Source organism: Melopsittacus undulatus, chromosome 5, assembly GCF_012275295.1.
Source record: "Melopsittacus undulatus isolate bMelUnd1 chromosome 5, bMelUnd1.mat.Z, whole genome shotgun sequence".
NCBI lineage: Eukaryota > Metazoa > Chordata > Aves > Psittaciformes > Psittaculidae > Melopsittacus > Melopsittacus undulatus.
This window is the reverse complement of record NC_047531.1, coordinates 74,584,730-74,599,155: the sequence shown is the minus strand read 5'-3', so window position 1 is coordinate 74,599,155 and position 14,426 is coordinate 74,584,730. Positions and strand designations below refer to the sequence as shown.

The following is a 14,426-nucleotide window of genomic DNA, read 5'->3' as shown; positions in this document are numbered from 1 at the left end:
ATTCCTCTTGATTCTTGCCTGAACACAGAATGGGGATCTGTGGTTGGTTGTCCAGTACTAATATGCTAAAATGTAGAGATTGAAATGGGGAGTGTTTAGCCCAGTGGTGAGCTTCCAAGGTAGTATTTTCCAGAACCTGGAAATGAACCTAAGGTTTTGTACTTATTTATCCACTAAATAACCATGAAACCACCTACTGCTGTATCTGAGAACTGGTCCACTGAGAGGAAAGCAGCTTATCTGGTGTGTAAAAAATGCATACTTGTAACTGGTGCTAGCCAGGTCTTGCAATCTCTAACACATTACATAAAGCAAAGGACTGGACATCCTTAATTGGGGTTGGTGAATTCAAATTGGAGTTTTATACTGAACTTCTGCATTGATAGGTATCAGTTTTTTTCTCCACAGTAACAATTGACAGGACAAGAGGTAACGGCTTCAAGCTTTGCCAGGGAAGGTTTAGATTGGCTATTAGGAAACATTTCTTCACAAAGAGGGTGCTCAGGCATCGGAACAGGCTGCCCAAGGAATTGATGGAATCACTGTCCCTGGAAGTGTTCACAAACCATGTAGATGAGGCCCTCAGTGACATGATATACTGGTGGCCTTGGCAGTCCTGGGGTAAAGGTTGGGCTTGATGATCTCAAAGGTCTTTTCCAAGCAAGTTGATTCTATGAATTCTATGAAACTGAAAAAATCCTTGGTTTATGAGACTGGAAAAACCCAACCATTATTGACATTAGGCATAATTACCACCCAAACAGTGAGTTTGTGTCTGTGAAATTTAAAAAGGCCGAGTTTCAACTTGAAAGTACAGAGATAACAGTGGTAGCTTGAGGAACTGCTCAAGACTTGTTTCTAAGTGTCCATGTCTGTCTTTCACAAGAAAGAAAAAAGGATTAATTTTTAACACACTATAGAGAATAAGTTGTGTTTGCAGGAAGGAAAAATGGGAATGTGGACTTCTGCAGAGACTCCTCAAGCTTCTTGTGAAATGCATCTTCCTAAAGGGCTTCTGAATACTAAATAGATCACAGCCAAAGAAGGCAGAAAAGTTTTACTGATGACTACTAACAGAGTTAATGGCAGAGGGTGAGCCATTCTTAATTTGCCTGTCCGTGGTAATGCCCGTTTATTTCAGGAAGGCTACTTACATAGCAGGAGACCATCCTGCTCATCTTTAAATAGCTTGAACTTTTCTGTAATTGTCATGTCCTGAATTTGTCGGTCATTCCATTAATACTTCTTGGAGCCAGAGTAACCAAGTTGAAAATGTGCATCCTTCATCAGCTAGAAAATGAGTGGGCACCTAATCCTTCTGTAAGTCAGTAACTTTTGTCAAATATTTCAAAACACACTAGTGATTTGTGTGCTTCCCTGAGTTTAAGAGGCTTCTTTTGTTTTCTTGCCTACCTTCAAGCAGGTTAATTAACACTTTGTTCTTGCTGATGAGGTGAATATCCATGGGGAACATCTACTTACTTGTTAAATACTTTGCCACTTGGGTGTCATTCTTCCCATGTGGATCTTTGACTGTTCCTCTGTAATATGATTTGCCACCTTTAATGTATGTGTAAGTGGTTAGAATTTAGACCCATCCTAAGAAGCCTTGTCTTTATGATCATTTTCTGTATTACTGTTAACAAATTCTTTTATCTTGGGTTAACTCTTCCATAGGGCATGCAGACGGTACAATAGTGCCCGACCATGAAAAATATCAAAGGGTGAAACTGTTCCAGTTTTCTAAACAGCTCCTATGTTAATGAAATAACATTTTTCAATTAAAAACTTAAGAGCTAGAATGTCCTAATCAACACTCTATAAAACACACTAAATTGGTGCAAAAACATGTGCCAGTGGCTGGGGGAGTATAAGCAGTCAAGTGTGTTCTGCAGTTGCTCTATTGCAGTCTTCTCGTATATATCTGCACTTGACATTGTTAGAGAAAGGATGCTGGCCTAGATGATCTTACAGCCTCCCCTAATACAGTTACATGTTTTATTTCACCTTCATCATATCAGATGTAAGCTTCTCTATGCATTAAAAAGTAAATCAGTAATTTTGGAAGCTTCTGAAGTTAATTGTAAAGCCTTTTTTTCTTTAGATCTGTATACAGCACTGGTCTTTTAAAGTCTTTAAATCAACACTGAGATGAAATCTATCTTCTTGCTCTTTTAATAAAGTGGCTCTTGCACATTTGTACAGTAATTCCGTACAGTTTATTGGGATCATGGGAAAGGAGAGCTGCAATTGTAGATGGTTCTGTTAGGAATAGTAACAGAACATAAATATTTGAGGGATTACTCAGTGGGCAATGAATGTTTTGTCCTTGTGAAATGCCAGTCTCTAATTAGCAGCAGGAGACAAGGCTTTAACTACAGGGTGGATTTTCAGCAGTAGCTGCCAAGATGCAAGAGAGGCTGTGGAAGCAGATTGAGCTGTTAAATACATTACCAGGATGATAAGAATTTCAAGTGATAAGAAAAAGATCCATTCCTTTTGAATACCTCTGTAGGAAAATAGTGCTGAAATAAATGTTAGAAACATCTCTGCTTGTCCACATAATGGCCTATAGTCAGATGTGCTGATAACCAATCACTAGTCTTTTAAACTGGTCAGAAGCTGTCTTGGCAGGTCTTTTCAGATGGAATAGGAGAAGAAAAGGTGACCGTGAAGAACACCAAGATCAAGAGGAAACTCAGTTCCCTCTTTTCTGAGCTAATCTTTTCTTTTACTGAAGAGTCCTGTGGTATTCTGCTCCCAAAAAAGTGATGTTTCAAAAGGTAGGGAAGTTGTGACCTCCTTTGATAAAGTCATCATTCATGTTTAAGCAGTGCTTTTCCAGGCTGGACTTGATTTGGAAAAGGTGACAGGACAGACAAATCAGAATTCAAAGTTCCCTGCATGGTAGCGCACTTATTCCTCAGTTTTGGCTCCACCAACAACATCTACTGGCAAGTCTGCTAAATGTCTAGCAGTCATCAGGCATGCCTTTTGGCAGAGTGCTCTGGTAATATCACAATTTCCTTCCCCTAAACTATCAGCTCCTTTTCAAGATACTTGCTCTGTTCCCACAGTTCTCTCTTGGGTTTCGGTTTTCCAGACATAGCCCTGTCTTTGCAATAGGAAGAGGTTTAGTTGGGGTTTTTTTACATACAGAATTTAGATCAGATGTTTTCTCTATCCAAGCTTTTGGTATTTCATGAGACTGCCTCAGATCCACAGCCCACATGCCTGGACCTAAAATATGTCAGATTTTCCCCAGATGTGTCCCTTTTTTGAAGGCTTTGGCTGTGAGCCTGAGGTTTTTGGATATGTAGTAATCCCAGGCAAATGGCAGCTGCGTGAGCACGGATCAACTGCACAGTATGTGAGCTGTTTCCCTGACACCCATAGCTATGGCAAACCCGCTGTGTGGACGATCTGGTTGCATGTGGTAAATCCAACCTGCTGTTTGGGCAGGTCTCCTGTGTTGGGATGGCTCTCATGTCACTTGTAAACATCCCTGGGGTTTTCTGGCAAGCAGGAAGCCCTGGGTGAGTCTACGAATGTCCTACCTGAACACCAGAAGATGGCAGTGGGGCCCCTGAGAGCACACTCAGAGAACAGTAGCAGAGGTCCCTGAGAATATGGGCATAGGAGGGTACCAAGGTAAAAACACAAATCCGGACTAGGCAATTCCTGGGCACTAAAGGAATACACTTGAGGTTCAGGCAGAACCCATTTTGGAGCATAACTGGATGTGGTCTTTTCTTTCCCTCTTAATGCCCAGTTGGTTGATCAAGCCATAGGTGAAGTGAAGCAGTGGTGATGCACTAGACTTGACTGTGGTAAGTCATGAGCATATTTTGGAAGAGCTAGCTATTGAAAAGTGAATTAAAAAAGGTTTTATTTCAGAAGGGCAAGAATCACAAAATTAGTTTCATAAGGTCAGCTGTACTGAAGAGTCAAAAAATTGACAAAGTCAACTATACTTAAGAGCTTTAAATGGACTTCATATGGAAGAAAGGGGGAAAGCTTTGCTTGTTTAAATTAGAGATGTAAAAATTATCTAGTTATATCACAAACAGGCAAAAATGGCAGGGAGGGTCTCTAGGCCTGATTAGATCAAGAGTCATTTCCGAATGAGTTACTGTTTCTGGGAAAGAAACTATAAGGAGTAGAAAGAATCTAGATATGAAATTATGAGAATTTGCAAAATAAATTAAAGCAAGTAGCAAAAACATCTTGAGATATGTATGTATCAAAATAGAAAACAACAAAAGGAGTATCAGAAATGTTTCAGTGTGTAGATGGAATAGAGATTGAATAGTCTTAAATTATATCCCCAAAATGAATTACTTAATTTACAGCAGTATTGAACACAAGGGTGAAAGAAGATGGATGATGGGAATGAGGAAAGGCAAAATACCACATTTAAAGCCAAGAATTAAAGAATTTAATATGCTCCTGTCAGGGGAAATGACTAATCTTTATCCCAGAATTCTGAAAGCACATCTAAAATTACACATCCGTAAGCAAGCGTTTTAAATAGATCTGTCAAGTTGGGTGTGGAACTGTGTGACTAGAAAATAGGAAATAAAATATTTTTTATTTGACAACAGAGGACAAAGTAATCTCACATAACTGTTAGTTTCACCTTAATAACATTCAAGGCGTTAGAACAAATGCTGAAGGAGAATGTAATTACAGACAAGAGAGGTAAATGAAATCTTGACTATAATTAAATGATTTTTTGCCGTAAGTAGTTCACACTAGACTAAACTGATCGTCCTTTAATGGAAGAACTGATGTTTAGCAAGGGGAAAATGATGGAAAATGATCTAGGTGAATTTTAATTGAACACTTGACACCATGCCACGATGGAAAACATCAACTCAACTGGAAAAGATAAATGTTACTAGAAAAAAAACAAGGGTGAAGTAGGTATGCAAGCAATTTATGGGCATATGAGTAAGTAGTAATGTCCAAGGTCAAGCACTGAGCTGGAGCAAAGTTGCTACTTAAGCTCCTCATGGGGTTTTTTTTTATGACTTTGAATAAAAATATAGGAATGTGGAAATAATAGTGAGGAATCCTCATCAACAGCTAAGTCAGAATATCATGCAGAGGAGGAAATGATGAATTGGAGGTGTGAAATTAAAGACATGGCATGAAACCACCCACCACAGGACTTCGGTACCAGTGACAAGAATATCCTCTACAAACTGGAAGATAATTGCTGAAAACAATGAAGGAGGAGAAAAACCTGGGGTAATACTAACCTCTGACTTACAGTGGGGAGATGGTGGTGTTGCATTTAGAAAGGCAAGACTGATCCTGAAAGGTGCCTTTCATCAAGGTAAGGAATCATTGTACAATCATTGCCATTGTGCAGGCACTGATGAGATCTCACCTGTAATTCTTGCCGCTTTCAAGGAGGAGCTGGGAAACATAGTTTTACCTTGAAAATGGGAAACAACGGCCTGGATTAAATAAATCAACCCCCCTGAGTTATTCAGATAAAACACCCAACAGCATTTTGTAAAAGACTTCCTGTTACCAGAAGATCCAGGAGTAGGTGCTTAATGCATGGTTAGTTTTGGGGGAACAAGTAGGCAATATTCCACTTGGGAAGTTGCTGGTTTTAAACTCTATGACTTCCTAAGTATGTTGCTTACCCTGAAAGCTTACAGACAGGAATGAAGTTCACTCTTGGGCACATGAATCTCATTTAGGGTTGAAGAAGGGGAGACCTACTTTACAGAGGGACTTCGAAATCAGTAAAACACCCAAGAAATCATAGAAATTGAAGTTAAATTTAGCTAATTTGCCAATCTTAATACTTCTTGAGTCTTAAAATCAGTCCTGAAAACATCTAGGCTGCATCTAGGACTGTGCCGTAGCCTCAGCAAATAGACTCCTGGTTTATGCACCCAATGTTGTTTGAATACAGCGAAGAATTGTGGGGATGAGGATTTGCTCAGAGTACTGGAATAGGTTTGTGGTCTAATCCAAGCTGCTGTCCACAGTGTGCTTCAGCAAAACCACATAGCCCTCAACTAAGTTACTAAGCAAAGTACTCTATCTCTGTGAGATATTATCCAGATCAATCACTTAACAGAACATGAAGTAGACTGGGATGTGTGGTAGGTCAATGAAGATTTACAGAATTAAAGGAATAGAGCTTAAAGGGAAGTGCAAGGATGCTCTAAGATGTGTGAATCATCATGCTCCAGTATCTGAAACAGTGTGACAAGGCTTGGAAAGAAACAGGTGCTACATTATCGTTATTGGAACTATCACAGAATCATATAGAATCACAGAATCCCAAGGGTTGGAAGGGACCTCAAAAGATCATCTAGTCCAACCCCCCTGCAAGAGCAGGGTAACCTAGAGTACATCACACAGGAACTTGTCCAGGCGGGCCTTGAATATCTCCAGCGTAGGAGACTCCACAACCTCCCTGGGCAACCTGTTCCAGTGCTCTGTCACTTATCAGACAGCTGGTTCTGGTTACTGTCAGAAACAGGAGCCTGAACCAGGTGTGGCCCTTCATGTCCTGTCATCCTCTGTTAGAACAACTACTCCAGATAAAAAAATCGAAGGGGTCTCTTATTTCTTTGAGTAGCCAAATATATCTCATAATCTTCATCTCTAGGTAGTGTTTGAGACCTGTATCTGACTGGCACCCTACTCTTTTTTCATGCTTCTTTCACAAGCATACATAACTCAAAAATAAAACTTCATTCATCCTTGTGAAAAACACAGGGGCTGAAAAGAGTGAGGGAATGTTGTTTGTCTTTCTGCTCCAGCATAAGTCCCACCCAAATGAAGCTCTTTCTTTCCTAGGCATGGACTTTCTTTGAATGTCTGTGATTTTCTAAAAAACACAGAATCGGATAATAATGTAAAAAGAGGGTGAATCCCTGTTAAATCAAGCTAAGGGTTCAAGACAAGGGTAGAGGAAGACAGGAGGGTAGGTGATGAAAATATCCTAGCAAAGGCCTGCACAGCAGGCAGGAGAGCAGAAACAGTGGTTGCATGAGCCCATGTTATGCTGTTGCATTGTTCTGTACTTTAGGCACCACTACTGTCTGGGACTGTTCTCAAACAGGATTACAGGATTATTACTGAAGAGCACTTTGTAAAGTTACACAGTCTGCAATGATATATAATCTAGCAATAGGGGAAAAAATAGCTGGGAGGTCTTGAAAAGGCTAGCTCAGTCCCTTCTGCCCCTTGTCCTTGCACCTTCAGCAGCTCTGGAAGGAAAGAGCACTGTCTCAGTAGGGAAGATAGGAGGTTATATCAAATCATCAAGCTGTGTAATTCCAAAACCCCATCCTGGCAAAAGAAGCAGGGGTGAAACACTGATGGGTAATGTCTACCTGGCACTTTGTTCTCAGCCATGAGAAATGCATTTTTTTGTGGTTGTTTTACTGCAAAACAGAGCCTGAGCATAGCCCTAGGAATGGAGTTACAATGGTTTGTATGAGCAGCAATAAGTGAGCAGTAATGGCAATTTACCAAGTATCTTTTGTCCTAAGATCTTGAAGCCAGGATGACAAATGTTTCCTAGTGGACTTAGCTGCTATATCAGTATCTTCCCACTGCTTCTGGGTTGCAGAAGCTGTTTCCCAGTAGAGATGACAATCCCTTCATGGTCAGTCTAGACCTACTAACACTTTTTCTCATCACCTTTCACAGATCTTTCATAGTTGTGGTGAATGAAACACCCCAGAAGATGCATCCTATGAGGCTGAAAACCACAGGGGATAGTGAGACAAAAAGCTCAGACAGTACTAATACCATTTGTTCACTCGAGTCCTTCTGGAATGGGGAGCTTAAACAGAAGTTGCAGAATCCATCATTTGGAGAGAAGGAAAAGTTTATTGGTACATTTATAAAAGGAAATAATCTCTATAATACATAGTTATAAATATTTATAAATATTTTGTGGGACTTAAGGCCCACTCAAATAAATAAATAAATATTGCAATATAAATAAGTAAGGCTTTCTTATAGCTGGTGATTGCCAGCATCTCCTTTGAAGAATTGATTCTTTCAACATTTCTGTACAGTTCTCTACAATTACAAACATTTTTTTGATGCAAAATCCACTGTGAATTTACTCTTAGCTTAGGGACTAAATCCCCTGACTCCTCATGGGATGAACAACCCTTCTTCCTTTGTTCTAATTTACAGAATATATAGACAATATATAGACTATAGAGTTGGTACAGAGATATAACCCCACCAACATTTCTCATCAAAGTTTGATATAGATCAAGAAAGAACTTTTCACAATTCAAATTGCTGTAGGTCTGTTGACTTGGATCCTGGAGAGCTCTGTGGACTTACTTATGGCAGTTTAAGCAAAATGAAAACTTTGCGTGTGTAAATACAGTCCAGAGTTCTCAAGGAGCAAAAGCCAAGAAGGATGGTATAGGAATCAAGTAGAATTAATAAACAAGAATATATAAATGAAATTGTACATCCCCACTGTATAGACAGCAAGGTAAAAAGTCTTGCTTTCATTTGGATAAGCAAGAAAGTATGCAGCTATCTGCCTGTGCTGAAATTCTCCTAAATTCATTAGAATCACTCCTTTCCTTTTGAGACCAATCACAACTACAAAGAGTTCAGAGGATAGAAAACATCAAAATAAGAGTCAGAACCCTTGGTCTAATCTTTATCATTTGACTTGTCCTGTGCTCCTAAGAACTTACATCAATTAGGTTTAGTAGTGATCCTGGAACTTCTCTTTAGCTTGGAAATATGCAAAACTAATGTTTCTACATTGTGTTTCATATTGTGATGGTAGAACTCAGTCAATATAGAAGTATGATAGAGAAGTACTAGAGAGACAGTAAGACTCTTCTTTTTTTCTCAGACCTCGGCTTGGATTCAGTAAGTGTCAGAAATCACTCTTTCTACACAAGACCATTTGATCCTGTCCTGTTTTCCTGTCAGTTATTCCAGTTTTCCATGTGTGCTGCTCCTATGACAGCAGGATGGTGACTTTTTTACTCATATGGGCATAAAAAGAGACTGAAGAGCCAACTTAGCAGCAAAAAACATACATAGTAATTTTTATATAATAATATAACAGTTTGTCTGCTGTGCTTGCACAGTCAGGGATGGTGCTAGTAAGGGATTCCCTGTCTTTGTTGGCATCTGAGATGCTCCAGGGCTCTTCCCAGTTACATCAGAAATATAATATTGGTTTCTTGTTTCATTCAGGTGAATTAGTGTTTTTGCTGTTTTATGGTGATTCATACCCTAAAATGTTTGGTTTGCATTCTTCTTTTAAAAAAATTATCTTTTTCCAGTAAAACACGTCCCCATCTGGAAAACAACCAACTTGTTTTTTCCATAAATGGTCATCTACAGGTACAAAATTTGAAATTAAGGATTTGTTCCCAGGATTTCCAGCAGCCATTTCAACATTCAAACTGAATATGCCAGACAGTTCCTCTTGCCTATTATATTCTCCTGTGTCTTCAATTCGCAAGCAGTGGTACCACAGTTATTTTGTAATATAGAAGCGAGGACTTGCGAACCTCCTGGCATCCATCATAGCGTGAGGGTCATCTGGGTTGACCACGTCGTTCTGGTTGATTCTCATGGGTTCTCTGGGCACGTGGGAAAAGTCTGTTTGCTGCTGCAGCTGAGATCCAAACAGAGATATTTTTCTCTGTGGGACCAGGATTTGATGAGGATCCATTGGGTCGATATCTGCACTTCTGGTGTTTCTGTGGGGTTCAGGTGTGTTGAATCGAAACAGAGGGATTTCATTTCTCCTGGATAAAAACTGGGAGTACGGTGGTGGGTTCACACCAGGGAGGAAAGCTTGCTTAACTCTGCCTAAGCTAACCAGGAAGTTGTGTTTGGGAGATTGGTACACATCGTATCCATTTTCCAGTGTCTTGTGGTTGAACACACAGTCATCTTGACTGAAGTAATGCTTAGGGGAAAAAGAAAGAAAGACACCTGTAAGCAGAGGGATTGGCGAATACCAGGTTCCAGCTAAAGATGGAAAAAGGGGTGAGATCTTGCAGCAAATGTTTTTCTGATCTGCCAGCCCTGTAACTCAGGCTTAGTCAGATGTATATCTGAGAGGCTTGCCCATGCTTTCAGCAAAGGTATTATAACGATAACACTGTTTTCTTTCAGAGAAATTGTTTGAGCACTGTTTGAGCTACTCCCAGCCCATGGCTCTGTGCTACAACAGGAATTCAGATTGGTCCATCACTGGATCTTGTTCTGCCCTCATTTACACAAGCAGGAACTCAGGTGATTTTTGTCAGCTTTGCAACTCAATACAGTCAAAGAACAGGGGAGAGTTTAACCTAAGTGGCAGGTTCTCAGCTCACTTAAATCTGCATCCTCCTACTGTAGCTGTACAGACTTGTCCTAGCTGAGGAATTAGGCACCATGTTTGCAGACTGCACCTGCCTTTCAGATTCATCTTAGTAAAGGTCACTCACCGAACCAAATATGTTTCCTCTCATGTCCATACACAGGTAACGTCCACTCTTCACGCCTGTGATTATCACTGAGCCAGCACCCTCAGACTTGATCATTAGGGCACCTGTTTATTAAAACAAAGATGTCAAGCCCATGACCCAGTTTGACATTGCACTGGTGCTTTGCAGATAGATGCTCTGGCTGGAAGTGTCCTCTGGGCATCTGAATAAACCTCCCATGAGACCTGGACTACTTGCCCACCTGAGATCAGGTTAGCTGTTGGCTTTGTCTGAGTTTTGGAATGCTGCCAGGGTGGAGACACCACCACCCCACTGGGTGCCCTGTTCCAGTGTTGCACTAACTCCCAAAGACAAGTTTTAATTTCCCTTGGCATCCTCTCTGAAGTCCCAAACCACAGTATGGACATTGCCTTTAGTTCTGTCATTGGCCACTACCAAGGGGAGTTGGTCTCTCTCACCTTTGTGACTGCCCTGTGTTATTAGATCATCTTTACCTCCTTTTTGCTATACTAAACAAGCCCATCTCCCTCAACCTTTCCTGATAGATCCTGCTCAAGGCCCCTGACCGTCCTGAAAACCCTCTGCCAGAGCAGCTCCAGTTCCTTCACATCCACCTTGAACTGGGGCTGCTGTAGAGCTCCAAGAGCAGTTTCACCAGTGCTGAGTAATGTGGGAGTAACTTTCCTTGATCTGCTAACCACAGTATATGGTTTACCTTCCTCTCAACGTGAGTGTTTGACTCAGTGCCTGCTGTAACCCTCAGGTCCTATCCAGGAGGGCTGTACACATCCAGCCTGGGCAACTGCAGGGGGTTGTTGCAGCCCTTGTGCAGAACTTTTCAGTTCTCATTTATCTCAGTGGTACTGTGGTGACCCAGCAGAGATTCAGTGACCCTCCCTTTCACAAACACTTTTGTTGCTTGATTTTTTACCCTTCTTGCTCCACCCTTCCCGATACTGGTGTGTTTGCTTCATGGCAGATATGGGAAAAACATGTTTTCTTGTCTGTTCTCTAAAACATCACTCTTGTTCTTGACCCATAAGCCTAAAGTGAGTTTTATAACCCCTTTAAAGATGCAGGAAGAATAACAACAAGACAGTGCAAGCTTTCTTGCCAGTGTTCATTGCCTTCATTAGTAATTCCTAAAAATAATTGCTTTCATTAGTAATTCCTAAAAATAATTACTTTTATTAGTAATTCCTAAAAAAGCCCAAAAAAACACAAAACAAAAACAAAATAGCAGAACATGATCCTTTTTTCTCCTTGATTGTAACTTGGAAAACAACCTTTGCTCCTTATAGACTTCTGTAAAAACATCATTACATACGCTTGTGTTTTTAGTTGAGTTAATGAAGAAGTCTCTATGCAGCAATAATACTGAACATGACTTTATGATTCCTAGCTACCTGTGATTTGAGTGTCGCTAAAAGAGAAGTACTTCTAAAATGCTATAAAAGAACTGTAAGTCTTAAAAAAACCCTAATTTTTCTATCACCCATAGTGTTTGGGCCAGGTATTCTGCAAAGGGGAAAAATACCTCAGTTTTCCATGAAAATTAATTATGATAAGGCAATTTAAGAACTTCTTAGTTACAAGAGGGAATATTTTATTCTCCCTCTCATAGATATACTGCCTAACAAGAGATGAGGATTTTCTATAGGTAGGGAAGTAGCAAAAGCCTTGTTCTCCCTCCCCTACTCCCCTGAAGACTGAGGTTCCATAGTAAGCTACTTACTGTAAATGGTTTGGTGAGGAACACCATCAACATAGCCATCAGCATTGATTTGGAGATGGAAGCTGCTCCTCTCTGTATCTGTGTAGAGGTGCATCAGGCGATCTCCATTCCCCCAGCTGGGATTCAGCAGCGGAGAGGAGTTAGGAAAGGCGAGGGTAGCCTTCAGGCTACAGAGTACCAGCAGCAGGTAGTAAGCACTGCTCTGTGGCATGGCTCACCCTTCCTTGCAGTCAGTATCTGCAACTTGACGTGAGTCTGTGCTTCTTGCTTTCTCTTGGTCACCTGTGTTTGGAGAGTGAATCCTCAGATAAGTTCCCTTCTTTTCTGCAGAGTCTTATAAAGGGCAACAAAGTGACATCACACAGGAAAAACTTCTCCACATCCTTGATTTTTGTCAAAGCAACATTTTAAGTGTCCTGAAACCTCAAGGGAAGGATCTCTGGCTAAGGTGCGGGGGGGAAGAAATGTAAGGTTTCTAAAGACAGCTCACGAAAGCTAATCATATGTTCAAATGTTATCGACAACCCTGTGACATCTGAAAGCTTCCCACGCCCCTACTGTTAGGTCCAGGAAGAGCAATCCACTGCAGTTTACTTTTACTGAAGGGAATGACCCTCCAGACCTGAACGATCTCTTTTTTCAGACGTGTTTATTCAGATTGCCACCTGCCCTCTCGGTTTCCAAACCAGATCTGATTTACTGGAAACAGCAAATACTGATACGATATTTTGCAAATGTATCCAAAGCTGATATTAGTTTGCTCTGGGCCCAATTCCTCCTTCGTTATGGTATAAGTTTAGCAGTAAGCCTGTGGTGCTGATATTTGTGTCACTCCATTTAAGCAAAGGAAACTTGGTATGAGCATGACCCACTTCAAGTAAGTTGTCCCTTTTATTTCTCCTGATTCATTTTGAGTAACTTAAATAATTTAAAGCTGGCCAAACAGCTGAAAATTACCTGTAAAACATTTAAAACTGCATGTTTGTTCCTGCATTGCACATCTGGCTGGCAGTCTTTCATGGAGTCATAGGGGTTACTGTGACCAGTAGATCTAAGATCTGAATCAAACCTGAATTGCTCATACTGGCACATTATTAGTACTTCAGGTACAGCAAGCAAGCTTGGAAGGACTACAAAGGGAAAAGTACAAAGTGGACAGTGATGTTAAAAAATGCTCCAGGACATGATACCTGCTTTCCAGTTGTCCTGGCAATATTCTGCATCTTTGCAAACAAATTTTCTGATCTAAAAAAAAAAGCTCCAATTTACTGCATGAAAATGCTGTACTAATGCAACACTATGTAAGGGGTGATAGGAAGAAGAGGTTATAAAATGAGGCTGTGTTAAGTTTTATTTCAAAAATTGATACAAAACTGAAAAGAGTACTGAACAATATTTGGTTTTTAAGGAAAAATGAGGATTTTAATTGTAGCAGCCTTAGGTTCAGTTACAATCTCTTGTTGGACAGAGTATGAAGAATTCTTAGTTTTATTAACAAGCTGTGGAGCAATGCTGCCAGCACCAAACGTGGATTGATGGGTTGGTACAAGTGAAACCAACTGAAGAAGCTGCTTTGATTTTATTGCTTAAAATTAGCAAAATGCTGCCAAATTCTTCTGTCATACCTGTGTAAATCCAGAGACTTGCATCAGTGCATATACACTGTGTAAATGACAGCATTGTTTAGCCAAAGTGTTTAAGGGTCATATCTTTCACTAATTAGAGTGACAAAGCTGTCTTCACTGAAAGGCAAACTAGGCTACAGACGTTTTACTGGTTATAACGTCTGACATGCTTCAATTTATATTTACCTTGGAAAGAAAGTAGGGTTGTTTCTTCTTTTTAAAGTGACATGTCTGTTGTTGAAATTATCCATCAATATTTCTCACTGTGGTATTAAAACAAATGTTTGGGGGGTTTGGTTGGTTTATTGTTTGGTTAATTTTGTTTTTCTTTTGTTCCCTTCCACTAGAGTACCATGGAAATGTGTACATGTGTACTTCAGAAGCTGTTGTAAAAGTTTCTATGAGAGGCACTCATGTCCTTCTGTGAGAGGGTAGTGTGTCCTCTTGGGGATTTTTGTGATTCTTTTGTGAAGGCAGTTTTTCTGCTTTGATATTTCATATTCATCATGACATTTTTCTGTACCTGCCATTGTTCACTGACCTGATCGTTCTCCACTGTCATAGCTGCAGAGAAACAGATCTCCGATGTTAGAA

General features: G+C 40.3%; 1 protein-coding gene across 1 annotated transcript; it reads right to left on the bottom strand.

The window, feature by feature from the left end:
- Positions 1-9,511: 9,511 nt before the first annotated feature.
- On the bottom strand, positions 9,512-12,418 carry FGF23 (fibroblast growth factor 23). Its single transcript, XM_005147966.2, has 3 exons — positions 12,208-12,418; positions 10,473-10,576; positions 9,512-9,949 (listed from the first exon to the last, which is right to left on the bottom strand). The coding sequence occupies exons 1-3, from the start codon at positions 12,416-12,418 to the stop codon at positions 9,512-9,514; spliced, it is 753 nt and encodes a 250-aa protein (XP_005148023.1).
- Positions 12,419-14,426: the final 2,008 nt, after the last annotated feature.

Coding starts and splice junctions, on each gene's coding strand:
- FGF23 (XM_005147966.2), bottom strand. CDS start 12,418: ATGCCACAGAGCAGTGCTTACTACCTGCTGCTGGTACTCTGTAGCCTG. Junction 10,577..12,207: donor TCCTCACCAAACCATTTACA/GTAAGTAGCTTA, acceptor TTTAATAAACAG/GTGCCCTAATGATCAAGTCT. Junction 9,950..10,472: donor GAGGAAACATATTTGGTTCG/GTGAGTGACCTT, acceptor TTTTCCCCTAAG/CATTACTTCAGTCAAGATGA.